Raw genomic sequence first — 12,247 nt, forward strand, 5'->3', positions numbered from 1 at the left:
CATGAAGTGCGTTGCTTTTTGAGGGACTGTTCTGTGAAGTTGATCTCTTTACTCTCCTCTGTCTGCTGTTAGTTACCACTGAGCTTAGCAATACTAGGTTTTGAGTTTCTAAATGAAAAAATAAAATGAAAATAATACAGGGAAATAAACGGATCCAAGTGTTTAAAGATGCATAAAAAGTGTTTTAAACCACTTCATGGTGGCCGGGCGTGGTGGCTCCCGCCTGTAATTCCAGCACTTTCGGAGGCCGAGGCAGGCGGATCACCTGAGGTCAGGAGTTTGAGATGAGTCTGGCCAACATGGTGAAACCCTGTCTCCACTAAAAATACAAAAATTAGCCAGGCGTGGTGACACACATCTGTAATCCCAGCTGCACTCGGGAGGCTGAGGCAGGAGAATTGCTTGAACCCAGGAGATGGAGGTTGCAGTGAGTCAAGATTGCACCGCTGCACTCCAGCCCGGGTGACAGAGTAAGACTCTGTCTCAAAAAATAAAATAAAATAAAATAAAAAAATCCACTTCATGGCAACAGCGAGATTACAATACCCAGAAATGTAACCACTGTAGGAGGTCTATGTTGAACAAATTTGCTTTCAGCCAAATTGTATTCAGCAGCACAAAGAGGTGTGTCCGGCAACCTTTGAAGAGCCTCCCGTTGCCATAACCAGGCCTGGAAAACAGCTGCAATGGATCAACAGCCCCGTGATGGACCAGCAGGAGGAAGGAATCAGGAGGTGCCAGGCCTTCAGGCTCAATGGGCTGGGAAAACAGGGATGCCTTCTGGGTGCCAGGAGGGGAACGAGGCACAGTTGGCGAGAGAGGAGAGCTTGGCTTGAGCTGTGTGGAGTTGGTATGTCCATGGGACACCCATGTGGAGAGGCCAAGAGGATGGTCTGTTGAGTCTGGTGCTTAGGAGAGCAGTTGGGGCTAGACCTGCACAGTCAGGGGTCCCCAGTGAGGTCCAGATGCCGTGGTAGATGATTCTCTGGGAGGGCAAAGGGCAGACCCTAGGGGATGTTTGCATTCCTGGGACAGGCATAGAGAAAGGAGGAAATGCCTCAGGAAAAGATGTCAGAGAGGGGACACGACAGCGCTTGAAGAAGGGAGAGCCACTGCAGAGCATTCTAGTTGTGGAGGAAGCTGTCTGGGTGGGCAGGGAACCCAGGCACTGAGGAGTAGATGACAGGGGACCAAGGGTCCTTGCATCATCTCCTTCTCCTTCAGAGCTGTAGCTTTATGTGGAGTTTTTGCAGCTGTCCCGGTACAGTGTTCTCCTTCCCAGACCGTGGGCGCCCCGAGGGGCCTCCTCCGTTTGTGCCCCATCATGTTTCCAGCATTCGGCCCAGCTCTGGAGGGTGGATGGCGAGAAGCAAAGAAAACAGAACTGTATAGTTGATGACGTGGTGAGCTTTGGACGCGTTTCTGAGTCCCAAGAAAGGAGGCAATAGAGAAGGAGGGCTTGGAGATCGTGAAGAGGAGGCATGATGGATGGAGGAGGGGCTGGGGAGGCACAGGGCATGGCTCTAGGAGTCCAGGAGGAATGTCCCTATCTGTTCAGGCCGTGTGTGCAGACCCTGGTCCTCAGGCACCTCCTTTAGGAGCTTGAGGGCAGAGACCTACCTGAGCTGGCACAGGGGTCTGGAGACTGGGAGGAGAGGACCTTGAGAACCACAAAGCATCTCCTTTGCACCTTGCAGAGGGGAGAGAAAAGCCACATCTGCCTGGGTGTGCGTGTGTTTGCTCAGGCTGCCATAACAAAGTAATATAGATGGAGTGGCTTAAACAGCAAACTTATTTCTCTTGGTTCTGGAGTCCGGAAGTCCAAGACCAAGGTGTCAGCAGGATTGGTTTCTTCTGTGGCCCCTCTCCTTGCCTTGTAGGCAGCCACCTCCTTCGTGCATCCTCCCCTGGCCTTTCTTCTCTGCTCCTGCCTCCCTGACACCTCTTTGTGCATCCAGATTTCATCTTCTTATGAAGACAGCAGTCAGACTGGATCACGGCCCAGCCTAACAGCCTCCTTTTCACTTAATCCCCTCTTGAAAGGTTCTGTCTGCAAGTCAATTACATTCAGAGGTCCTAGGGTTGGGGGTCGCTGGACTGCGTCTGGCCTCTGTCCATAGGAGTTTTGTGGGGGCGGGGGCACGATTCAGCTTAAAACACAGCCTTTGAGCAGGGCTGGGAGAAACAGCTCATTCTCCAGGTGCACATCCAGCATCTACTCTGTGGATTACCTGTTTCCAAATTGTGACTGTAGGTCAAAGTCATGTTCCCCAGGACTCCTCTTCATGCAGCTGAGATAGAGCTGACTCACCCTAGCCCGTGTTCGTTGTTAATTTCATGGTCCTGGGCTCGCATAAGAACTATAACATACATACCAGTAATCGCTCTTAACACTCAGGCCTTCCCTGAATGTTTTTCCATGGACCAGGCTTGCGTGGCCTCATTGAATCCCCACCCTATGAAGTAGGCTGAGGAATTTGAGACTCAGCAAGTGGAGTCTGGTGGACAGCAAGGGTTGAATGTGGCTTTCTCCAGAATGGCCAGGTCTCCTGTGTCCGAGACCTTGGGCCGCAGAGCAGAGCTGCGTCTGCTCTCTGTCCATGGTGCTGCAGTGGGTAAACTCCCAAGGGCACCTTGTTGGGTCTGGAGCCCTTGATGGGACCAGTTGGTATTGTGGCAATTTCCTTGGCTGGGCAGGAAGAGGAGGTGCTGGTGGAGTTCATGGGGAACCCGAAAGGCCTGACCTTTTGGCAGGAAAAAAGGGGAGCTATGATATCTTCTCCCACTTTAAGTGGGAAATCGTTGTGTCCAATTCTGGAATATGGCAGAAGCACAAGCTTAGGTCAGAGAGAGAAAGAAAGCGAAGGTGTTCTTCACTTGAAGAGTGATGTGTTGGGCTTGGGGCAGGCTGGCCCTCAGATTCATGTTCCACACAGTGTCTGTGCAATGGGCCCTTGCTGTTTTGACTAAGCCAGGGTCCTTCCTGTGCAAGGAACTGACTCAGCCTTCTGAGGCCAAGGGGAGCATGTGTGTGAGTCTATCTACACCATGGGGGCTACATTTGTTGAGGGGAGGAGTTGGGGTTCTGATCCATCGGAGGTGCTTGACTCAGTTCAGGTCCTGGTGGGGGTGGAGGGGGCATTTCAACTCCTGGGGCCCTGAAATCAGAGACTACTCACAAAGTCAGGTCTTCCTCGATGCAGCAAGGGTTTCTGGGGGTGCCACCTGGGAATCCTAGTTCAGGAGCTGGGGTGTTTTAAGAAAGAAATGCTATCTTCCTGTGGTTTCCCATATTGTTTAGAAAAACACCCGAAGTCTGTATCTCAGCCTGCATGGCTAGATATGCTCTGGTCCCTGCCCGCCTCCTTGACATCATCTCTTTGCCTCTCCCATCACTCGGTTTGATGGTTCTGGCTGCTCTGCGCTGCTCTAAGAGAGCTTGTCCATTGTCCCTGCCCCAGGGCGTGTGACCTGCCATCCCTCCATATGGAAGTCTCCTTGTCATTCCACCCTCAGTGCTCCTTGACCCCCAGTCAAAAGTAGCACCAGTCACTCTCCACCCTGTAATTCATCTTGTTATCATCATAGGAATTAGCATTCTGATCTTTTCTTCGTTTATTATTAATAGTTGTTCGTTAGCTTCCTTATTTGCCATGTCTCCGCCATCTTCCTTCTGTCTTACGGCAGCGATTTGTCATCTTGTTTGTTGTCAAAAGCATAGCCTACAACAGAGCCTGACACATGTTAGGCATTTAATGGATGTTTGTAGAATGAATGAATAAAACATTCTTTCCTAAATCTAAGAGAAAAACGAAGCAAAAGCAATTGTTTCAATGCAAACTCAATGTTTCTTCTCTTTCTCTTTCTCTCTCTCTCTTTTTTTTTAATGCAGGATCTACTGTCCCTGCCATACAGCCTGGTCGAGGATCAGGTAAGTGCTCATTTTGTCCTGACTTAAGATGTCTGTGAAGTCTGGTGGAAATGAAAGCAATAGAAAAGTCTTGCATCACAGCCCTGCAACTTCATTGCCCAGGGCAGACATCTGTAATCAACCACAGCATGGTTCATCCCTTAGCAAGACAGTCACTACTAATTGATCAGGGAAGACTCATGAGATCAAACATACTTGGCGTCTTTAAAGTATGAGCTCCAGAAATGAAGTCATTTTTGCCAGGGTTGAGGGGTGGACAGGCAGTTAAACAGCTTCTTATTGGAAATGATGAGGGTGCTTGCCTATATTTTATCATTGAGTTTTGAAGGTGAGTGAAGCCCCATATCCTGGCATTATGCCACAACTTTATTAGCACTGGAGGTACCAGAGCTTGACCATATAAGAATATAATTGAACCGAACAGATCTATACCTTGGGGCAATGCATTTTTTTTAAAATCGATTTCAACTCTACGTTATTATTGTTGCTTGATGAGGAGCTAATGTAATTTCTAATGAAGCCCCATGGCCTTTGGATAGATGAAGTTAGATTTTTTCCCCCCATGTTGTTGTATCCACTCTTCAATTAAAACCTGAGAAGGAAAATTAATACAAATGTAAGAATTTTTTTCCCCAAGATTAGTGTCAAGACAGCATCTTTTTATTACATATGTAAATTTCCTGTGTAATGGGATTGGAGAGGATCGCATGGCTGGCCCTTGAGTGGATTGGAGATGGTTTAAGTGGTCAAGGAGGCTTTGTGGGGAGGCGGAATCTATGCTTGCTGTCATTTGAGTGGTGATTAGGGCATGCTCTGTGCCATCTTGTTCCTCCTCCCACCCCTGTTTCTGTCCACCCTTCCCCAGGCTCCTCCTGTTGGCTGCCAGTTTTGGGTAGAAGAATTTGAGTAGCTGCTTTTTAAACAAATTGTATTGAGGTGAAATTCCCATAACATAAGATTAGCCATTTTCAAATGAACAATTTAGAAGCATTTGGTACATTCACAGTGTTGGGCAATCACTACCTCTCTCTACTTCCAAAACGTTTTCATCATGCCAAAGTAAAGCCTTGTACCCATTAAGCAGTCTCCCCTCTTGTTCTCGTCTCCCCTCAGCCCCTGACAACCACCAGTCTGCATTCTGTCTCTGTGGGCTTACCTATTCTGAATTTTTCAGATAAGTGGAATCATATAGTAAGTGGCCTTTTGTGTCTGGCTTCTTTTACTTAGAAAACAGTTTGGCAGTTCTTCCAAAAGTTAAACATAGAATTACCATATGGCCCAGCGATTTCACTCCTACATATATACCCAAAAGTGCTGAAAACAGGTACTCAAACAAGCACATGGACACACAACTTCACAGTGACATTATTCATGGAAGCCAAAAAGGAGAAATAGCTCACATGTCCAAATAAAATGTGGTCTATCCATGCAGTGGAATATTATACAGCCATAAAAAGGAAGGAAGCAGCAATCCGTTCTACAACGTGGATGAACCTTGAAAACATTATGCTGAGTAGCTACCTTCTGCTTGACCTGGATCCTCTCTGTGCTGACATTGGCTGGTTTATCAGAAACACAGTTAGAAGTTGTGAGATCCTGGGAGATTGGATCCATCTCAGGACAGAGGTCACTACTTCTTCACTTGGCTTCCTGCCCTGTCACTTAGCTCTATTCTAGCTTCTGGGGCTGGGAACTGAGAACAGATGTTTATACCTTTTCCCATGTTCTTGGTAGGTGTCTGCCCATGCTGTGGTCACCCTGAATCACTCTGCTTTCTGCAGGACCTGATGGGGAGGGCTGGATCTGACCAGTAGAAGTTTTCTTCAGAGGCAGGTGCTAGAGTGGGCAAGCTGTGGCCCGTCTGTTGCCTCCTGTGCTGCTGCTTTGGAGAGCATGGAGCAGATGGTGGAGGGGTTCTCTCAGGTGCAGCTGCCTTCAGGCATTTTGCACTGCTGGGAGCTCCTCAGAGTCCTCTTTCTTTGTGGGGAGTATCATCCCAGCACCTGTGCTCATTCCATAGCACATCCCCCAGGTGGACAAGTCATTTCAGGACTAGTTGGGTGTTTGGGAGGTGGGCTCTGTTAAAAGCCAGCAGAGCAAGGAAGCATCTAACAAAGTGTTTGAGGGGGGTTTATAACGTGCCAGGGATTATCCCAGGTGCCTCATTCACGTTTATTCATTGCTTCTGTCTACACTGCCTGAGTGATGGTATATTGTTTCCCTCTTTATTAATCAGTTTGTAATGGAAATTCATATAACGCGAAGTTAGGTGTTTTACAGTGAGCAGTTGTATGGGTTTTAGTGCAGTCACAATGTTGTGCCACCACACCTTTATGTAGTTCCAAAACATTTTCGTCACCCCCAAAGGAGACCCTGTGACCATTAAGCAGACACTCACCCTTCCTCTACCCCCCGGCCCCTGACAACTGTTAGTCTGCGTCCTGCCCCTGTGGGTTTACCTCTTTTGGATATTTCATATAAATGGAATCATATAGTATGTGGTCTTCCGTGTCTGGCTTCTTTCACTCCGCATGATGTTTTTGAGGTTTATTCATATTGTAGCATTCTCTCCTTTTTATGGCTGAATAATATTCTATTGTAAGGCAAGACCGCACGATTATCCATTCATCCAGGGGTGGAAATTTGGGTTGTGTCTACCTTTTGTCTATTGCGAAGAGTGCCGCTATAAACATTTGTGCCCTTGTACTTGTTTGAGTTCCTGTTTTCGGTTCTTTTGGGTATATACCTAGGAGTGGAATTGTTGGGCCTTATGGTAATTCTGTGTTTAACTTATTGAGGAGCTGCCAGACGGTCACCATCTTTTAACAAAGGGAAACAGACTCAGCAAGCTTTCTCCCAGAGCTCCCAGAGTGAGGAGCAGAGCCGAGGTCTCCAGCCTGCAAGGCTGGTCTCCGTCCATGTTTCCACCCACCACGGCGTCCTGTATGTGGAATGTCAACCCTGAGTAGCATGTTCTAGGCTGTTCACTGGGCTTGGGCAAAGAAGGGGTAGGAGGGAGAGGGAAGGGGAGACAGGCTTCTCTCTCCTAGAGTGACCAAATGTGTCTACTGCTGGTCCCTGGTGTACCCCCTTTTCCCACTGTAGCCCCTTAACCCCTAAACTTTGGAAAGTCTGTGCAGTTGGTGGGTGATTTGATTGAGATGGTTTGTTGATAGGTTGTTTAACCCAGAGTCACATGCACACGCACACATTCTCTCTCTCTGTCTCTCTCAGTCTCTCTTCATCTCTCTCCCTCTCCCTTTCTATCTCAGGCCTGACAAAGGCAACTTGACAAAATAATAATTCAGTGGGCGTCACCCATGAGCCATATGATAACCCATCAGCCTAAATTCATGCAGCACCTGAGCAACTGGGTCTCATCCTCTCTTTTTTCTACCATGGGGAGCAGAAGCCCAGAGAGCTGAGGTAACCTGCCCACAGCTACACAGCTAGTAAGTTGCAGAACTGGGATTTGAACCCTGGTCTGTCCATCTCTGCAGCCTGGAACCCTCCCATTGCATCTGGAGGCTTCTCCAGGCTCCCTGAAAGCATCAGCATTTTTCATACCAGTGCAGTGATTATTATTATTGTTTTTGAGACAGAATTTCGCTCTTATCACCCAGGCTGGAGTAGAGTAGTGCGATCTCAGCTCACTGCAACCCCCACATCCTGGGTTCAAGCGATTCTACTGCCTCAGCCTCCTGACTTGCTGGGATGACAGGCTCCTGCCACCACGCCTGGCTAACTTTTTGTATTTTTAGTAGAGACAGGGTTTCACCATGTTGGCCAGGCTGGTCTTGAACTCCTGACCTCAGGTGATCCACCGGCCTCGGTCTCCCAAAAATGCTGTGATTACAGGCATGAGCCACCGTGCCCGGTCTGATTGATTATTTTTAAAAATCATTTACAGTCTCAGCTTTCCCAGATCCACACAGCCCCCAGAGCATCTTTAGATGCCTAAAAGTTCTTAGTTGAATGTGAGAAAATGGGAATTCCTATTGAGGAAATGGCATTCTGTTCCTCTCTGAAGAGAGGCTCAGGAACCAGCGTATTGGAAAACAGGTAATCTAGTCTCTACAGTTAAGATGTTTTTTAACTGACCTTGCACTTCTGCCTTTTCAATATTTCAGTGACTGGGTTGAGGTAGGAATCTGTTGAGTGGTGTCCTTTTTCCCTCTGAGAGATGCTCTATGAAACTGAACAGAGAGGTCCTGGTCCCTAGCATTGCTGGCAGCTCAGAAAGCTGGAGATGAGACCCTTCCCAGGTGAGAGGGAGAAGAAAGTGATAAAAGGTGGCTTGGGCAGGTAGGTCCCCACCCCCAGAGAACCCTCTGTCTCTCCAGGCACCAGGGAAGTTACATGGTCTGCCTGGGAAGGAGCTTCCCCGAGGCACAGCATCTCCCAGGTGCTCACTACTGAGTGTGATAAAGCACTCGTGGGACCTCGGGAGTATTTACACCTGCTCTGAGCCCAAGCTTCAGTGGCAGTAATTCTCTGACCTTTTAAAATGGATAAATCTCCTTGGCAGGGGTATATTTCCAGAGCTTAGCCTGGAGTGGGGATCAAGGTCCTGGCGAGATGTGGCCAGACCAAGGAGAAGATTTATGATCCTTGAGGGGGTCTGTTTTGGAAGCTGCCGTGCCCTCAGACCTGCTCAGCATGGCACGGGTGGAAAAAAGTGGGTGTTTGGCTGGAGTGCGGGTCCTTGTGTCACCTCCCAGACAGATGAAAGCAGGCAGGCTGTTTTTCAGATGGTGATGGATTTATTCCTTTGATCTCCTTGCCTTGTCTGCCTTCTCTGTGAGTTCTGACGGATGCTCTTTTCTCACGTCTCTGTTATTCGCCGTCACACAGAAAACGGGGTGAGAATCTTGTTATCACGGCTCTCTCCCTGCCTTCTAGCATCACCAGGGAGCATAATAACCTCTGTGGTTGGCAGCACCCTCCCTTTTATTCTCTTTCCCTTCCTCCTCACTCCAGAGCCTCCACCCACGAATCATAGGGAAGCCTGGGGAGGAGGGCCTGGCATTGCTTGTACACCTACTGTGTTCCAGGCACCTTACAAATGTGATCTCGTGTAATCCTCCCAACGTTGTCCCCCCTACCCCATTGTAAGAAAGATTATTATTAAACCCATTTGCAGCAGTGGGGAGCCTCAGAGTCAGGGAGGCAAATAACCTTCCCAGGCTACCAGGTCTCCCAGCTCACATGGACAGGGCAAGGATTAAAATCTTGGTCAGACTGACTGAGGAGTATTTGCTCTTTTTAATGCTGCCCCAGGGGCCGGGAGGGTCCGTGTGCATGCTGGAACGAAATCTTCTTTTCATCTTCCAGGCTCCTTAATTATTTCTTAGAGTGATTTCTGTGCTCCCCTCCTGGACTGGGTCTCGTCTCCTTTCATCAGCTGTTTGTAAATTCACAGCGCCTTCCCTGTTTGAGAGGCCGGGACTGGCTTCCCAGTGATCATTTCTTAACAGAAGGAATGTTCTTTCTTGCTCTGCAAGTGTCAGCTCGTAATTACCAGCGTAATTAGAGCAGGATTTGCCATCTGATCCTCCGTGGGAGCTGCACACCGCCTGCATAGGTAACTTTGGCATAGAAAGGTGTCTGGCTTCCAGAGGAACTCAGGGCGTCTTAGGGGCTCCAGCAGAAACACATGGAATTCCTGCTCAAGGCTTCCCGTTGTTACCAGACTATGTCCAGACCGCCTGACGCTGACACGAGCCGGCTCCAGTCACCTTTCTGACATTGCCTCTGCCCCTGCCTTGATCCATGAGGCTCTCAGAGCTGATGTCCCTCCTCCTGAGGAGCCTTTGATGACTACCCTGGCTCAAACATGCCTCTTTCCATTGCCCTGTACTGTCTTTTCCATGGCACTCAGCATGATCTGAAATAATATTCCTTTTTTGTTTTCATGTTTATTTACGTGATTTCCTCCCACTGAAATATATGCTCCCCAAGAAATATGTCTCATTCACTGCGATAGCTCCTGGGCATGGCATATCACATGGCATGTAATGAACATCTGATAAATATTTGTTAGGTGAGAAACAGACCTTACCTGACACCTCATTATTCCTGTTACACTGTGATGTCTCATTGCTTATCATCATACCTCTTTTTAATTACTTTCTGTACTTACTCTGTTTTTTTTTTTTTCATGGCTATGGATCTATAAAATTCCTAATAAATAGTGCCTCATCTTTTTATTCCATCCCCAGTACCTTGGTCGAGAGTAGATAATGCACATTGCGTAGATGGATGGATGGAAGAATGGATGGATGGATGGATGGATGGATGGATAGAAGGGTGGGTAGATGAATGGATGAAAAGATGGACACAAGGAAGGATGGGTGGATGGATGGAGGATAGATGGAAGGGTGTGTGGGTGGATGGATAGAAGGAAGGAAGGAAGGATGGGTGGGTAGATGGTTGAATGAGTGGGTGGGTGGGTGGGTGGATGGATGTATGGATGAAAGAATGAGTGGGTGGATGGATGGATGGATGAATAGAAGGATGGGTGGAAGGATGGATGGAAAGGTGAGTGGGTAGATGGATAGATGAATGGAAGGAAGGAAGGTGGGTGGAAGGATAGATGTAAGGGTGGGTGGATAGATGGATGGAAGGGTGGATGGATGCAAAGATAGATGTAAGGGTGGGTGGGCAAATGGACAGAATGAAGGAAGGAAGGGTGGGTGGGTAGATGGATAGATGGATGTGTGGGTGATGGGTGGATGGATGGTACACGGATGGATAGGTGAATGGATAGATGAGTAGCTGTGTGGATGGATGGATGGAAAGAAGGAAGGAAGGATGAATGAGTGGGTGGACAGACAAGTGGGCAAGTCTGGCTGCATTTTCCTGAGTTTGTGACCATATTCCAAAGCAAATAAGAATTTTCTTGGCATTACTCCATCTTAGATTATTCAAACCCTACTCATTATTCAACCTCAGCATCAGTCAAGGTGCTCGTGAACTTCTAAGTATTAGGAACTTGTCACAACAGTACTTTTAAAAATTAATTTTCACTTGTACTGTAGGCTGAGAAAGTGGATTGTACAGAACCTACTGAGGGGACTTCGTTAAAGCTTAACTTGTTCATTAATGTGTGTTTAAAAAATACCCCTGGACGGCCAGACACGGTGGCTCATGCCTGTAATCCCAGCACTTTGGGAGGCCAACGTGGGCAGATCACCTGAGGTCAGGAGTTTGAAACCAGCCTGGCCAACATGGTGAAACACTGTCTCTACTAAAAATACAAAAATTAGCTGGGCGTGGTGGTGGGTGCCTGTAATCCCAGCTATTCGGGAGGCTGAGGCAGGAGAATCTCTTGAACCCAGGAGGCGGAGGTTGCAGTGAGCTGAGATCACGCCATTGCATTCCAGCCTGGGGGACAAGAGCGAGACTTCATCTCAAGGAAAAAAAAAATACTCCTGCACGTTTGTAAAGGTGTGCTCTCTGTATGACAGATCTTATTTATTTTATAAGCATGGGGTAGCATGGGGTTCTTTATTTTTCATATGACATAGGTTGGTTAGGATCTCCCAGAGTTCATTTCTGTTTGTTTTTCTTGATACTGGCCAAAGATTGCACTGTACATATTCTTAGCCCATGTCATTTGACTCACAAAGGCTATTTTTTTTAAAAAAATATATTTTTATTATGATACTTTAAGTTCTAGGGTGCATGTGCCCAACGTGCAGGTTTGTTACATATGTATACATGTGCCATGTTGGTGTGCTGCACCCATTAACTCGTCATTTACATTAGGTGTATCTCCTAATACTATCCCTCCTCTCTTCCCCCTCCCCACAGTAGGACCCGGTGTGTGATGTTCCCCTTCCTGTGTCCAAGTGATCTCATTGTTCATTTCCCACCTATGAGTGAGAACATGCGGTATTTGGTTTTCTGTTCTTGCGATAGTTTGCTGAGAATGATGGTTTCCAGCTGCATCCATGTCCCTACAAAGGACACAAAGTCACCCTTTTTTATGGCTGCATAGTTCAAGGATCTAGAACTAGAAATACCATTTGACCCAGCCATCCCATTACTGGGTATATACCCAGAGGATTATAAATCATGCTACTATAAAGACACATGCACATGTATGTTTATTGCAGCACTATTAACAATAGCAAAGACTTGGAATCAACCCACATGTCCATCAGTGACAGACTGGATTAAGAAAATGTGGCACATATACACAAAGGCTATTTACTGACTAGCATTGGCTATGGATCGAACTTTTTATTAATAGAAAATGATCATCTTGAGCTTGGCTGATGCATCCTGCCTTGGGTTTTTCTGAAACCAGCA

At 47.4% G+C, this 12,247-nt stretch overlaps 1 protein-coding gene across 1 annotated transcript in view; it reads left to right on the forward strand.

The window, feature by feature from the left end:
• LOC105467818 (RNA binding fox-1 homolog 1) overlaps nt 1–12,247 on the forward strand; it is a 2,482,591-nt gene that overhangs the window by 238,082 nt on the left and 2,232,262 nt on the right. Inside the window, 1 exon segment of the mRNA XM_071083652.1 lies at nt 3,893–3,931. Coding sequence (XP_070939753.1) covers nt 3,893–3,931 — 39 coding nt within the window.

The sequence above is a fragment of the Macaca nemestrina genome, chromosome 18, assembly GCF_043159975.1.
Source record: "Macaca nemestrina isolate mMacNem1 chromosome 18, mMacNem.hap1, whole genome shotgun sequence".
In the NCBI taxonomy this organism is placed as follows: domain Eukaryota; kingdom Metazoa; phylum Chordata; class Mammalia; order Primates; family Cercopithecidae; genus Macaca; species Macaca nemestrina.